Source organism: Mytilus trossulus, chromosome 10, assembly GCF_036588685.1.
Source record: "Mytilus trossulus isolate FHL-02 chromosome 10, PNRI_Mtr1.1.1.hap1, whole genome shotgun sequence".
Classification (NCBI taxonomy): Eukaryota; Metazoa; Mollusca; class Bivalvia; order Mytilida; family Mytilidae; genus Mytilus; species Mytilus trossulus.
The window spans coordinates 4,760,228-4,776,501 of NC_086382.1; the positions used below are offsets into that span (position 1 = coordinate 4,760,228).

A 16,274-nucleotide genomic window follows, 5' to 3' on the forward strand; every position below is an offset into this window, starting at 1 on the left:
ATTGTCAAAAACAGCCCATATTTATGTAGCAGAACCATTCTTCTATCCAATATATAACTAAAATTTTACATTTTAACAATTTTGTAAAACTGCTATATTTTGGGGCCAAAAAGGGATCTTACTGGACCTAGTCCTTTCTCAAATTCAACATTTGTTAACAGTTTGAAGGAGAAATCTTTAATTGCACAATATTGCGCAATAGATTTGTAAGATCTTGACATTTGTTTTGTGTTAGAAACTTATAATATGTCAAAAATTTGATCACAACCCAAATTCAGAGCTGTATCAAGCTTGAATGTTCTGTCCACTCTTTCCCAACTGTTCAGGGTTCGACCTCTGGGGTTGTATAAAGCTGCACGCTGTGGAGCACCTGGTTCTTAATTCAAATTAGTAATTTTTCTTTGTTTCAGTCATGACCGCATAGTAGAGGATGAAAAAATTAATGATTTTACTAATTTGAACCCTCACGGGTTGGAGACACCATCTGTTGAGAGAAAGAATATAAGAAAGAAAAGGTAAATAATATAAACACTAGATTCAACAAGGTTTGTGTAAAAATATAGGAGATGTGATATTATTGCCAATGAGACAACTATCCACCAGAGACCAAAGATTCCATAAAGGCCCAGATCAGCCTTCAACAATGAGCAAAACTTATACCTAATAATAAGCTTTCAAATGATCAGTATAACTTAATGTGAGTTTATTAATTTATTTTCTTTCTTTTGATGATGCTTTTATCGAGTTAAAATGAGTTTACATAGGATGTGAAAATTGAATCTGTTTTGAAGGATAAAACTGGCAAAAGCTTGAAAGAAAATATTTCAAGATGGCCATTGTTTCATGACATTTGCAAAGTATCAAATGAGTTATCTCCCCTTATAATTATAAACCAAAGCTTAACATATTTTGTATCAATGAAAATAATTTATATCTAGTTGAAGCATTTGTTAAACTAAGATGAAATTTGATATTTCCTTTATATAAGTGAAAAGTGTCCAAAATGAATTGCATTCCTGCATGGAATTTTGATTATCTCATCTTGACTAATGGTTTGCTGTAATTTGGGGGTCAAAGATGACTTCCATGTTCCCTAAATAATATCTTTTATCCTTTCTCATTCCAGACCTATTAAACTGAAAGATTTTGAGGACAAAGTTGCAGAGCTTCATAAAGATAGTAATCTTAAATTTGCACACGAGTATGAGGTAAAATTGTAGTCTAATGTCAGTAGAAAAAAGTATAAAGACCAAGTCTCTTTCAAAGAGAAACAACAACTTATGTAATGGATGAAACTAATTCTGGTGGACAATGATAAAAAATGTATCTATGATTCTAAACACATCTTGCAACTGCTAAATCTCTCCATGTCTGTGTACCAAGCAATCGTCTCATAGTTTACATGGTAAATTGTACGTCTGTTTGTACCAAACTTCAATTATGCTCTGCTGAACTCTTTCTTCCAGTCAACAGAAAACTATAACTTTACTCAAATAGCAATTAAGGGTCAAGAATTTGAATAAGTCCAAGCCTTTATGAATTATTACTTTATACAAAATTGTAAAAGTACAAATGAAAAATGCATACCTAGAACATCTGGTTGAAGGACAAGCAAAATAGTTGCAGAGCCAGAGCTCCAGATAAGCTGCATATTTGCGTGATCACGCAATACAAATAATAGAAAACCCAATGCAATTGCCCATTGCAGGGTTCAATAACCCAATTAATTCAAAGGAAAACCCAATTATATGCCAAAACCATGAGTTCTCAACCCCTTTGTTGGCTACCGTTTGCGTTATTTACCCCATATCTGTTTTCACTTGTTGCGTATACGTAAATCTCTTTTGATTGTGTTTATAATTGGAAATGTCCTTTCGTTCTAAAAATAGTTCCCTGCATCAAGTAGCTGAAATGGGTCCCTGTTGGAATTTTCCCTTGCTCAAAAGGTACACATGTTTTTGAAATCATTTCGATTTTCTCGGCGTTTATCCAATTAGCGTGTGTCATGTTGTCATATTTTTTTCGAATTGCTCGAGATTTATCATTACATACATTGTATTAAAATGAAAGTGAATGTCCGAAAAAATATTGAATAGAAGCATGTTTTCAGCTTCCTTTGAATAACTGAGGGAAAGATATGATGATAACAACATTCAGCCAGTGTTTTTAGGAAGCGTCCGTCAAAACCAATGGCGTGTTTGCGTACCTTAACGAGAACATTGCTAATAAACATGAGACTTCGTCAAAAACTGAATCAGTTGCCAGATCTGGTTAGAGAATGTGAAAGGCCAAATCAATTATGAAATGATATGTAATTGGAAACCAAAAGTTCTAATAAGGGATAACTTAACCCAGATTTATGTTAATTAAATAAAAAAAAAACATTCAAGTATAATTAGAGTTTATATACTTTTTTTTTCGTTTTACGGTTAATGAGTAAATACACACACAGGCATTCCTCTCAGAATTTTTATATAAAGGTATATAGAGAAAAATAGATCTGAGGCGAGTGCCTGGGAATACACATATCCGTTATTTACAGTTTACATAAGTTGTGAGAAAATACAAAACTGGCAGAAGGTTTGAAACGGGACACAAATTAAACCTACAATTGCTCGTCAGTGAATTAAGAAAATAAAATACATGTAGCTATAGCACATATATTATTCAAAGAAAGAAACATATTTAAAATGGAAAAACATCCGGGGTTGATATTGCCTAAATATTAAAAAGTATTTTGATGAAAAAAACCAATACATTAAGGAGCTTGGTGGTGAAAAACCCAATTTGATATTAACACGAGGGGTGAATTGGAATTGATAATGCAATTAAAAATCTGTATCACCCAATTACATAAGGAAATGGTGGGTAAAAACCCCAATTTGTGAATTCTTATCTGGAGCTCTGAGAGCTAAAAGATCCTCATACAAAAGCAGCTGAATCTTCTTACTCTGAAAATTGAAAAGTGCTAATTTTCTTTCAACAGGAGGTGAAAACTTTGACAGATCCAAAAACATTGAAAAATGTCAGCACTTCTCTGGCAGAAACTGAGGAAAATAAACTGAAAAACAGATACGTCAACATTCTGCCTTGTAAGTATAGACATAGATTATCATAGTACATGGTGGAAGCTCATCATTATTGTATTTATAGATTATCGCTGGTTTTTCAAATGAAAGGGTATTCCTCAGCTACATTCTCATCAACGGGCAACATAGAGATTTTGCCCCTATACAAAAATATATACTAGTTCAGTGATAATGGAAATCATACTTAACGTCGCATAATACACAAGAAACTTATATTAAAATTGAGAAAGGAAATGGGGAACATGTCAAAACGACAACAACCTGACCATAGAGCAGACAACAGCCGAAGGCCACTAATGGGTCGTTAATGTAGCAAGAATTCCCGTACTCGTAGGTGTTCTTCAGCTGGCCTCTACAAAATATGTAAACTAGTACAGTAATAATGGGTGTCATACTAAACTCCAAATTATACACAAGAAACTAAAATTAAAAATCATACAAGACTAACAAAGGCCAGAGGCTCCTGACTTGGGACAGGCGCAAAATTACGGCGGGGTTAAACATGTTTATGAGATCTCAACCCTCCCCCTATACCTCTAGCCAATGTAGAAAAGTAAACCCATAACAATACGCACATTAAAATTCAGTTAACAAGATGTAGTTTAGTTTAAACATATTTATTTAGAGTGGATTGGGAAACAAGTTTTGCAACTTATATTAATCCCTTTCCACTTTGCGGGTGCGAGTGCTACCTTGTAGCGGCATTAGCCTACTCTTTTTCGAAATCTACAAGGGTGTCTTTAACGTGCAAGAGATATGACTCTCTCTTAACACGGGTCAGCCATTTATCGTCCCCTTCCGAAGGACTATCATCGTTTCCTCAAGACCATACTCGCAAATGGTGTCAAGGGAGAGTCGAAAATTGAGTTCCTGAAATTTTCATCCCAAAAGGGAATCGAACCAGGAATCTTTGTGTTAGTAGTCCGATGCACTAACCACTACACCACGGCTCTCTTGGTGTAGTTGATGTTTACATTGACAATGTCACATTCAATCTTAGTTTTTGATGATCATTTTCTATCTCTAGTGAGTAGATCATGATGTGAGAAATTTTCACAATAAAATCATAGAAAAAATATACGTAATAGGCATAAAGGGATTATACAGACTGGGATAGACAGAATTATTTTACCTCCATCTATATGTAAAGGTAGTACCTATAACATACTATACCTATTATTTCCCTCGGTCAGTGAGTTTAAGATATTTGATGTAAATCATTATTCAGGAAATTTTCCAGCCTGTTTTTAAGCTATATTTTCGTTAATAGATATTCATATACATCAATGAGTTTCATTAATTTGCTTATCACAGTTAACTGTACAAAATTGATTTCTTTTTAGAAATCAGCCAATGAAGTGTTTCTGTAGAACATTCAAATGTATAAAATATTCAAAACTCAAATTAAATATCTTTTCAGATGACCACACCATTGTCAAACTATTGCCACTAGAAGATGATGATGAACAAGCATCAACATTCATCAATGCAAACTACATTCCTGTAAGTAATATATCATGGTAATTCAGAATTGATTGCATTCAATTTATAATTGCACTTTTAATAAAATTTGTTGAATGGGCAAGAATGCAACATTGCTTTTTCAGAAAAATCTGAGTACAGATGTATCACTATCAGATATTAAAATGTTAGTTTTAATTAATCAGTTACATTATTCACATTAATAAAAACGTAGCAATAATTTCTAAATTTACAGTACATAAATCATGTCTTCTCAAAGAAAAATATGTTTTGGAAGAATGATATTCATAAACACTTTCCAGAATGATTCTTATTTTTTTTCAAGTCATTTTTATCCAACACATCTTTTCTACACATTTCTTTGATAAAGATATGTTGTTAGCATTAATTTTGTCCCGAATTTGCTGACATATTTAATGAGGAACATTTAGCAACCAGCAATCAACCATTTGTATTGAAAATATTGAATATTTAATTTCTTTAACTGCCTTGAGATTTGGTTTGTGATGAAATAAGAGAATACTAAATGCAATAAAATTATAAAAAAAATAAAAATAATATTTTTTTTATATACATGGAAAGACCTGTAGACTTTCATAAACATTACCTTAAAAATATGGAGATTTGATATGATATTACCAACTATCTAATAAAAATCAAAGGACAGAAAGAAAAAGGTAATAGTACAGCATTCAACAATGAGCAAAATTATATCATAAAGTAAGCTTTCAAAGGCTTGGCATGACATAATTAAACAATTTAAAGAGGAAAACCTACAGCCTGCGATATATGGTTTGTAAAATCTGTACTCCTATAGTTGATGTGTTTTTAATTTAACATGCATTGTTTGCAGGGCTACAAATCCCAGAGAGAGTACATAGCCTCACAAGGACCTATTCCTAGTACGATTGATGATTTCTGGAGAATGGTTTGGGAACAGAGTGTTTCTATTATTGTCATGTTGACATTAGCTAAAGAGGATGGCAGGGTAGGTACCAAACAATAAATTGAATAATTGTATTTGAATCCTACAATCAACCTGTCTATGACTGGGAAGTATGGCCAATTGAAATAAGTTGATTAATTTTCATCACCCCACCCTTTCCAAAAAAAAACCTTAGGATTGTAGTATTATTTTCAATTTTTTTTACCAGTAGCAGTGCTGACTATTTCTTTTTATAAATCAAGTAGTCAATCAATTAGTCAGTGATTCAACCAACCATTTAAAGAACAAACCATCCTGACAATAGACCAATTGATCAATCATGTTTTATTGGTGAAAGAACGTTTATATTTGATTTTGAAACAATTAATTAGGGCCTCGCCTAAGGCGGGTCGCCCTATAGTGATCAGTCTGTCCGTCCGTCCGTAACACTTTATTTTTGTGTCCGCTCTATATCTAAAGAACCGTTATGATTTCAAAGTTTATACTTGACATCCATTTTAACCAACACCAGAGGGTGTGTCATGATGTATGTACAACTTCCTAGGTCAAAGGTCAAGGTCAAAAACTTTGGTTTCAGTTGACAAACCTGTGTCCTTTGGTGAAGACAATGTCCGCTCTATATCTTGAGAACCGTTATGATTTCAAAGTTTATACTTGACATCCATTTTAACCACCACCAGAGGGCGTGTCATGATGTATGTACAACTTCCTAGGTCAAAGGTCAAGGTAAAAAGAACTTTGGTTTCGGTTGTCCCGTGTCCTGTGGTGAAGATCGTGTCCGCTCTATACTTTGAGAACCGTTATGATTTCAAAGTTTATACTTGACATCCATTTTAACCACCACCAGAGGGCGTGTCATGATGTATGTACAACTTCCTAGGTCAAAGGTCAAGGTAAAAAGAACTTTGGTTTCGGTTGTCCCGTGTCCTGTGGTGAAGATCGTGTCCGCTCTATACTTTGAGAACCGTTATGATTTCAAAGTTTATACTTGACATCCATTTTAACCACCACCAGAGGGCGTGTCATGATGTATGTACAACTTCCTAGGTCAAAGGTCAAGGTAAAAAAAACTTTGGTTTCAGTTGACAACCACGTGTCATGTGGTGAAGATCGTGTCCGCTCTATATCTTGAGAACGGTTATGATTTCAAATATTATACTTGACATCCATTTTAACCAACACCAGAGGATGTGTCATGATGTATGTACAACTTCCTAGGTCCAAGGTCTGTCTGTTGGTCTGTCCATCACTAACAAATTTGATCCACACTATATTTTGAGAGGACAGCTGTTACAGCGGGGCCCACAGAGATGGCTCCCATCTCAATGGTATCTAGTTTATATTGTTTATTTTGATATGTGAAACTTTATATTTATTTAATATTAATACTTTCAGATAAAATGTGAGATGTACTGGCCAACAGAACAGTCAGAGGCCAAACAGTTTGGAGATATCGTTGTAGAGATGCAATCCTGCTCAACAATCAACACCTATGAATTCAGAATATTTAAAATGACACTGGTAGGTCTTACCTTAAGTATTGATATAGTGGCTGTGTCAATGTGGATGTTGGAATAGTTTGATCTTATGACATTTTTCTGTGCCTCAGCCTAGTATTATAACAAAGAAATTCAGCAAATAAATCGATTTACACAAAATTCTATTTCAAATAACTAATCACTCTTTTGTGTCTCCACCTGAGGCCTGCTAGAAATCTATGACCAGGCAATATCATCCATAATAAGTTGATATATCTTAAGCATGTTGTGTTGCTGTTCCCATATAAACTGTCATCATGTCAGTAAGAGATATATTGAGATCATCATGATCATAACTTCCATTTATTATTTCACTAATGGATTGTGATAATGTTGTTAGGTTAGGAACCCACTCTTATAATAAACCTTCTATTCAGGAAAGAAAATTTGCCAGTATTTTTAGATTATAAAGAGAACTGGTGTTATGACTTGTTTTTATGCCCTACCTACGATAGTAGAGGGGCATTATGTTTGTGCGTCCGTTCTTTTGTCTGTTTATTCCTCCATCTGTCATGCTTTAGGTTAAAGTTTTTAATAAAGGTAGTTTTTGATGAAGTTAAAGTTGATTCAATTTGATACTCGGTATACATGTTCCTTATAATATGATCTTTCTAATTTAAGTGCCAAATTAGATTTTTGACCCCAACTTCATGGTCTACTAAACATAGAAAATGATGATGAGAGTGGGGCATTGGTGTACTATGGACACATTCTTGTTTATAGTCTGGTATATGATCAAAAACTGTCTAGACTTGTGTTGATACATAACAATTAACTGAAAGGATCTTACTGGTATTCCTAAGTCCAATAATTGTCCAGAAAAAGGATAGACAAACAAGTACTGTAGAAATTTTTGGGATGACTATTTTCGTGGAAAATGTGATGCGAAGGGTATATATATCAATATCTCACATCATAGAATGACTAAAGAAACTTTAGCATTAAATCAGTCATGGTCAGGAAAGCATACAAGACATTTCTCAATGTGTAGTTTTTATTGCATTATTCATATTTGGACTTTTCCATACGTTTGTAAGGCCTTTGTGACCAAATGGTCTAAAGTTCAACTAGTGTGTCACTAGCCTCTTTATAAACAATGAGATTTCAAACCCTGTTCTCGACTCCAGTCTTCATTAAACTAGGATTGTCAGTTTTCCTGCAGACATTCGTATGTTCTCTTTGGGCACTCATCAGCTGAGGGAAAAAGGAGACTCGACATTATGAAGCAATTGTCCAAATCTTAATTCAGTTTTTACAATACAGAAAACTAGTTCAGTATAATTATTTATACATGTTTTGTTGTCTTTAGGGAGACAAATCCAGGTCTTTAAAACATTTTCATTTCCTAAACTGGAAAGATTTCTCAGCCAATGTACAGAATGATGTCATGGTTGACTTCATCTCCAACGTACGAAGTCATGTGACCATTCCAGAGAGTAGAGTACCAATGATTGTCCACTGCAGGTTTGTATGCTTCTGTGCTTCATACAAAATATGTTTCGTTCAAGGCTTTTACACCCAAATAAATTTACAAAATGGAGCGTTCAATTAATATTCTGAAATGATATTTCAACCCTCAACTTCTCACTCACATTTGTTTTTGTGTTCATGGTTTTTATGCAAAAGTTTTTTTTATTTTATTGCAAGCATTTTGAAGTAGTGTATAATATTAATTTGATACATAACCATGAATGGAAATGGGGAATGTGTCAAAGAGACAACAACCTGACCATAGAACAAACAATTGATTTTTTCAGAGACACAGACTATATTTATATATATACAAATGAATACAGCTGGAGCCTCTGGCCTTTGCTAGTCTTGTATCCTTTTGAGCTCACTTGGCCCGAAGGGCCAAGTGAGCTTTTCCAATCACTTGCCGTCCGGAGTCGTCGTCTGTCGTCCGTCGTCGTTAGCTTTTACAAAAATCTTCTCCTCTGAAACTGCTGGGCCAAATTAAACCAAACTTGGCCACAATCATTATTAGGGTATCCAGTTTAAAAAATGTGTGGCGTGACCCGGTCAACCAACCAAGATGGCTGCCACAGCTAAAAATAGAACATAGGGGTAAAATGCCGTTTTTGGCTTATAACTCAAAAACCAAAGAATTTAGAGCAAATCTGACGGGTTACATTTGTTGATCAGGTCAAGATCTATCTACCCTGAAATTTTCAAACGAATCGGACAACCTTTTGTTGGGTTGCTGCCCCTGAATTTGTAATTTTAAGGAAATTTTGCTGTTTTTGGTTATTATCTTGAATATTATTATAGATATAGATAAACTGTAAACAACTATAATGTTCAGCAAAGTAAGATTTACAAATAAGTCAACATGACTGAAATGGTCAATTGACCCCTTTAGGAGTTATTGCCCTTTATAGTCAATTTTTAACCATTTTTCGTAAATCTTAGTTATCTTTTACAAAAATCTTCTCCTCTGAAACTACAGGGCCAAATTAATCCAAACTTGAAAACAATCATCTTTGGGGTATCTAGTTTAATAAATGTGTGACGTGACCCGGTCAACCAACCAAGATGGCTGCCACAGCTAAAAATAGAACATAGGGGTAAAATGCATTTTTTGGTTTATAACTCAAAAAACGAAAATTTAGAGCAAATCTGACATGGGATCTCATTGTTTATTAGGTCAAGATATATCTGCACTGAAATTTTCATACGAATCGGACAACCCTTTGTTGGTTTGCTGCCCCTGAATTTGTAATTTTAAGGATATGTTGCTGTTTTTGGTTATTATCTTGAATATTATTATAGATAGAGATAAACTATAAGCAGCAATAATGTTCAGCAAAGTAAGGTCTACAAATAAGTCAAATGACTGAAATGGTCAATTGACCCCTTTAGGAGTTATTGCCCTTTATAGTCAATTTTTAACAATTTTCATAAAATTTGTTAATTTTTATTAACATTTTCCACTGAAACTACTGGGCCAAGTTCATTATAGATAGAGATAATTGTAAGCAGCAAGACTGTTTTATTAAAGTAAGATTTACAAATACATCACCATCACCAAAACACAATTTTGTCATGCATCCATCTGTTTCCTTTGTTTTATATTCACATTGACCAAGGTGAGCAACACAGGCTCTTTAGAGCCTCTAGTTAATTTTAGTTTCTTGTGTATAATTCGGAGTTTAGTATGATGTCCATTATCACTGAACTAGTATACACATTTGTGAAAGGGCCAGCTCACAGAAGGACGCCTCAGGGTGCTGGAGTTTTTTGCTGCATTGAAGATCCATTGGTGGCCTTTGGATGTTATCTGCTCTATGGTCAAGTTGTTGTCTCTTTGACACATTCCCCATTTCCATTTTTTCCATTTTAACTTATTTTATCCAAATCATGTTCTATATTTACAGTGCTGGTGTTGGAAGGACTGGTACATTTATTGCCCTGGACCACATGATGCAGTTTATCAGAGATCATGATTTCGATTCCACCATTGACATTTTTGATTTTGTGGTAAAGATGAGAGAATGTAGAATGTACATGGTACAAACTGAGGTAATTAGTTGATCTTAAAATAATCTCTCAAGTTCCTTACTATTGTTACCTTTTAATTGTTACTTTTATTGCTCCAAATTGTTTCAAAATGGTAAAGTTGGCAGTAGGCTCCACTTATATTGCAGTTGTTTGCCAGTCCAGGTAGCTTTTAGTTAAATTCTTTTAGTTTTAGCTTCATATGGACTGGCAATTGGAAGTAGTCTTTAGTAATATTCTTTTAGGTTAAAATGTTTTTGGAAGTTCCCTAGCTCTGTACTGTGGGGCCATACATAAGAATGTAAGAAGGCTGTAATATAAGGGTCATAGAATGGTAAGGGTTAAAACAGGTTTTTATTATCTTCAATTGTCTTGTTCGTTTGCATCTATATAATTTTTTTTTATTTTTAAATCCACCAGACATGGAAAGACAAATAAATGAATTTGCAAAAGTCTTCATGGGAAACTAAAGAAAGAGGGACGAAAGATACCAAAGGGACAGTCAAACTCATAAATCTAAAACAAACTAACAACGCCATGGCTAAAAATGAAAAAGACAAAAAGACAAACAATATTAAACATGACACAGCCGGTACCTCGAATGACCGAAAAACACTGTCATTATCTGAATAACACATGTAATGACCGAATAACACTATTATATTAGCACATATTTGTGACTTTTAAACATTGATTATTGAATAATAACATATTATCGATGTATTTTATAACTTACAAATGATTTGCAGAAAGCAGATAAGTTCATTAAAAACTTTTATATTTAGTGTGTACATCGAACAATGGCGGCCACGGAAATCACAATGGCCGCCATGTACGATGTACACACTAAATTTAAAATGATCTTTATGAACTCTAATTGCTTTCTTTAAATCAATTTGTGTTACCCTGACACAACATAGAAAACTAAAGAATAATCAACAGGAATGTATAAAGGCTGAGCAACATCAATCCCACCAAACATAAGGAGGATTTACAAGTGCTCTAGAACGGTTAACTGATTCTGCTCTACTATTAGCACATATTGTTGCTCTTTGGAAATACAAGTTTGGTGATCAGTGTCATTTGTTGATGTCAGAAATGAAGAAAAAAGGATTACATATGGAACATGTGACACAGATATTTCATTAATGTAAATTCAGAAATTATTGCGAAAAATTAGACATGGTAATAATTCAAACTCACATTTTGATTTTTATGCCCCACCTAAGATAGTAGAGGGGCATTATGTTTTCTGGTCTGTGGCTCCGTTCGTCCGTTCAGGTTAAAGTTTTTGGTCAAGGTAGTTTTCGATGAAGCTGAAGTCCAATCAACTTGAAACTTAGTACACTTGTTGCTTATGATATGATCTTTCTAATGTTAAAGCCAAATTAGACTTTTGACCCCAATTTCATGGTCCACTGAACATAGAAAATGAAAGTGGGAGTTTCAGGTTTAAGTTTTTGGTCAAGGTAGTTTTTGATAAAGCTGAAGTCCAATCAACTTGAAACTTAGTAAACTTGTTGCTTATGATATGGTCTTTTTAATTTTAAAGCCAAATTAGACTTTTGACCCCAATTTCACGGTCCACTGAACATAGAAAATGAAAGTGGGAGTTTCAGATTAAAGTTTTTGGTCAAGGTAGTTTTTGATAAAATTGAAGTCCAATCAACTTGAAACTTAGTACATATGTTCCCTATAGTATAATCTTTCTAATTTTAATGCCAAATTAGATTATTACCCAATTTCACGGTCCATGGAACATGGTAAAGGATAGTGCGAGTGGGGCATCCATGTACTTTGGACACATTCTTGTTTTTAATATGGATTAAACAGGATTTTTCTCAATATTGCAAAAATTAAAATCGCATTTTAGTTCAAACTGACAAAATTGCAATTATAAATGCACGCCATTATTTCTGAATTTACAGTATCCAAAACCAACTACCGACAAGTGCCATAAATCTTTTAAAAGAATGACTTCTTATTAATATTCTGTTGATTTTTAACTTACAGCAACAGTATATCTTTATCCATGATTGTATCAAAGATATTCTAGAGAAGAAAAGACAAAAAGAATTAGAGGACGGGGATGGTCTTTACGGCAATGTTGACAATAATCAGGATCATAATATCTACAGCAACGAAGCTTTCGGTATGTTGTATCATTACTCATTAGCATAATCAAATATTAAGCCAAGTTAAAATCAGGCTTCTTAATTGTATGGTTTCATATTTTTTCATGTTGGGGCCTTTTATAGCCAATTATACGTACGTTATGGGTTTTTCTTATCATTGAAGGCAGTAGTGTTGCTGTAACTATTTTTGGTTTGGTCTGTTTCTTGTATACTACAAGTAATAGGTCTGCTATATATATTAGGTGTATGTTACCATTATAAAGTGTACATGTCTGTCTGGTTGGGTTTTTCTGACCTTAACCTCATTTTATTGGATCGTTGATGATGTTAAGTTTATGTAATAATTTGAGTAAAACTTTATCTTCACAACTATCAACATACAATCAATCATGTTTAGTGAATTATTTGAAACAATTCAGTGTTATCTTTTATTAGCAAAGTTCAATAGTTTATATGATAGTAGGAAAGTTCAATTGCATTATTCAATCATGCATCTTTCTCTTGTAGAACCTGAGCCAGAGCTTTACCAGAATTTTGAAATTGGACAACCAAAGACCGAATTATAAAGTGATCTCTACAAAAATCCAAAATAATTGTGATATTATATTATATCTATGCAATTTAGTAATGTAGGTTGTATTTGTTCAGAAATCTATTTTATTATAATAAAAACATTGTTATTTTATATGTCTTGTATACTGGGGATTCATTTGTTTTTTGGGTTCAAACTTTTATAGACTGAGAAAATAAGTTTATTTTCATGAATTTTTCCTGCTTATTCCAAAGTCTGCAGATAATAAATTATCTGTAGTTACATTCTACTTTTACATGTTTAGACTGAACATTAATGGCTTCTTTTCAAACCATTATAGGATCTTATGTAATTATTAAACTATCATTACCCTTATCAAATAGTTAGCTCTGAAAAAGCTTGTCTGAATTTACTCATTTCAAAAAAATATAATAAGTCAGATGGTTAGAAAACTATCAATTTTTTTCCGTTCTATAATTGAATGTTTTATAACATTATATTTGCACTTGAAAAAATTAGAAGGAAATATTTACCATACCAACACCAATTTTTCTTTTTGTTAATTCACTGAATGTTTAATACATTGATGTAAATTTTTGACATTATTGTACTAAAAAATTAGTAATTTGAATGATTTTTTCTCAGATCTTTTTTTATCAATTGTATTTTGCAAAAATTTCAAGATTAGAAAAATTTAAAGAAGAAAAATTAGGTCTGTTTGTAAAAAAACTTGTTTGCGAAATATTTAGACACAGGTATAATATATTTTATGATATATTATACAGTCATTAAAATGAAATCGCCAATCTCTAGTAGCAAATAAGTCTAAGATAGCTTTGGTGCTCTTTATTGGTTTAAACCAATGTTTATACAATATATTATTTTAAATTTTTAACTTCATTTTGAAAAGGTTGTTATTGTATATATATATATATATAGGTGACAGTAGGATCAACAGAACTTTTCATTTGTCTTGAATCCTTAAACAATTTAAAGCAATCAAAATACACAAGTTCTATCTAAAACATTCCAAGTATGTAATCAAAATTTTATACATTCAAAAAAACATAATATATATATTTATCCTAGAAACTTATATACAATTTTTATTCTCTTTTCCTGGTTTAGTGATATGCAAATTTTTATATAAACATCTTTGTTATTTGTTATTGTTTTTTTGTATAAATTGTTTATTTAGATGTTAATTATGTGCTTACATATATATATATTATGAATAACTTATCTGCAAATAGTTTTTTTGATATATTTACAATGAATCATATAATTATATTTTTCTAATCTGTTGATGTGTATAATTAGTATCATATATTACTGGTACAATTCTGTTTTATACTAAATTTATAGGTATGTGATAAAAAAAAAAAAATAATATTGTTTGGGTCAATTGATTTTTTTTTACAATCCAAAGTTTGTGGGCAGTTATTTATCATGTTTTACTTACATACTCATTTTAGTGTATGGAAATGATAATTTTCTTTTTGTTCAGTGGATGTAACATTTTACTTTAAGTAATGAACACATTGTTCACTTTACCCCTATGTTTAGATGTCTATGAGCTTTAACACATTTTATTGTGATTTAAGGTGGTATGGGTGTCTTTCGCCATCTTGGATTGTAAAAAACAGACAATCTAAGGTCAATATTTTCTATCAAATTAGCAAAATTTGATGCAGGAATGCAGAATTTAATGTGAATTTTCATCTAGAAGAACCACTTTATAAGAATATAACTTAGAAATATTAATATTTTTACAAGTGTAGATTAATTTTGTTTGTTTTTGAATATTTTTAAAATTGGCATTTTAAGGGGAGGTAACTCTATAACAGTGCATTTTCTGAAGGACTCTACATGAAATTTTCCCATTTTGTCTTTTAGATGGAAAAAACGTACGGTGACCCTATCTTTTCTTTTGATATTCTCAAAGCATTGTCTGAAAGCAATCTTTTCCTAATTTATTTTACAATTCTATCATTTTGTTTAGTTTTTATTCACAAAATGGTGTTTTTTCCTGTATAATCCATACAATATTTGTCATTTTGTCACAACCTGTAGCTTGAGAAAATGCACGGTGACCTATCATTTTTATAATATTTTTGATCATGTATCAATAGATACTACATTTTGACAAAGTATGAACAAATTCTATCATTTTTATTTTAGACTCCCATACCACCTTAAACAAAAAAAAGGGAAGTAGAAAAAAAACGTCAACTATTTGCTTCATAATCATAATTATCATGATTATGGTTAATGTTGAAACAGTACTTTGACATTATAATTGGTTACATTTTACACATTTTGACTATGATAGAGAGTTTTCTCATTAGCTCTCATACCACATCTTATTTATAGTAGTTGATGATTCAATGTTTTTCTTCCAAATTTTATACACTTTTGGATTTTTTAAACAATTTTTAGTAGTACAGTCGATTCCACTTAATTGCATACCGCTTAATAGCATAATTCGGTTAATTGCATACTTTTCTCCTGCACAAAACCATTTCCCATTCACCTAATGTTAAATAGTCCGGTTATATGCATAGCCTTACAAGTGGCATTTCGGTTTATTGCATAGAAAATAATCGCCAGCTAGATATGCTCAGTTAAAACTGACGAGATTTTTGACCGGAAACGGCAATTTGGTAAGTATATTTTTCTTGAATGCATCATAATTTTCATTATTATTTCACATTTACTTGTGTGTTATTCAAATAAAGTTTTAAAACAGTATCTTTCGTGTTTATATGATTATAGAAAAGGCCTCGATGTGTACACAGGTAAAGTTTCCAATATTCTATTTTAAGCCTCGAGGTCATAAAAATGTCAATCAGCTGATTGTTGTAAAAACACAACCATTCTATGATCTTCTATCTCAAAAGGTGTTAATTATTGATTGGATTTCAAACATTGTTCATAGATTATATTTTGGGTGAATTTTTAAAACATTAACGCCTGCTAATTATCGATCATTATCCAATGTGTAATTTCGTAATTCAGCTTGGGTGATCTACATTTATGTTAAATATTACAGGG

General features: G+C 32.3%; 1 protein-coding gene across 1 annotated transcript in view; it reads left to right on the forward strand.

Moving 5' to 3' along the window:
• Positions 1 to 14,823, forward strand: part of LOC134686637 (tyrosine-protein phosphatase 10D-like) — a 58,125-nt gene extending 43,302 nt beyond the window's left edge. Inside the window, exons 23-32 of the mRNA XM_063546312.1 lie at positions 411 to 515; positions 1,127 to 1,208; positions 2,987 to 3,092; positions 4,510 to 4,592; positions 5,425 to 5,559; positions 6,913 to 7,038; positions 8,365 to 8,519; positions 10,433 to 10,577; positions 12,567 to 12,705; positions 13,196 to 14,823. Coding sequence (XP_063402382.1) covers positions 411 to 515; positions 1,127 to 1,208; positions 2,987 to 3,092; positions 4,510 to 4,592; positions 5,425 to 5,559; positions 6,913 to 7,038; positions 8,365 to 8,519; positions 10,433 to 10,577; positions 12,567 to 12,705; positions 13,196 to 13,254 — 1,135 coding nt within the window. The 3' untranslated portion in view covers positions 13,255 to 14,823. The remainder of the gene's footprint in view (positions 1 to 410; positions 516 to 1,126; positions 1,209 to 2,986; positions 3,093 to 4,509; positions 4,593 to 5,424; positions 5,560 to 6,912; positions 7,039 to 8,364; positions 8,520 to 10,432; positions 10,578 to 12,566; positions 12,706 to 13,195) is intronic.
• The last annotated feature ends 1,451 nt before the right edge of the window (positions 14,824 to 16,274 follow it).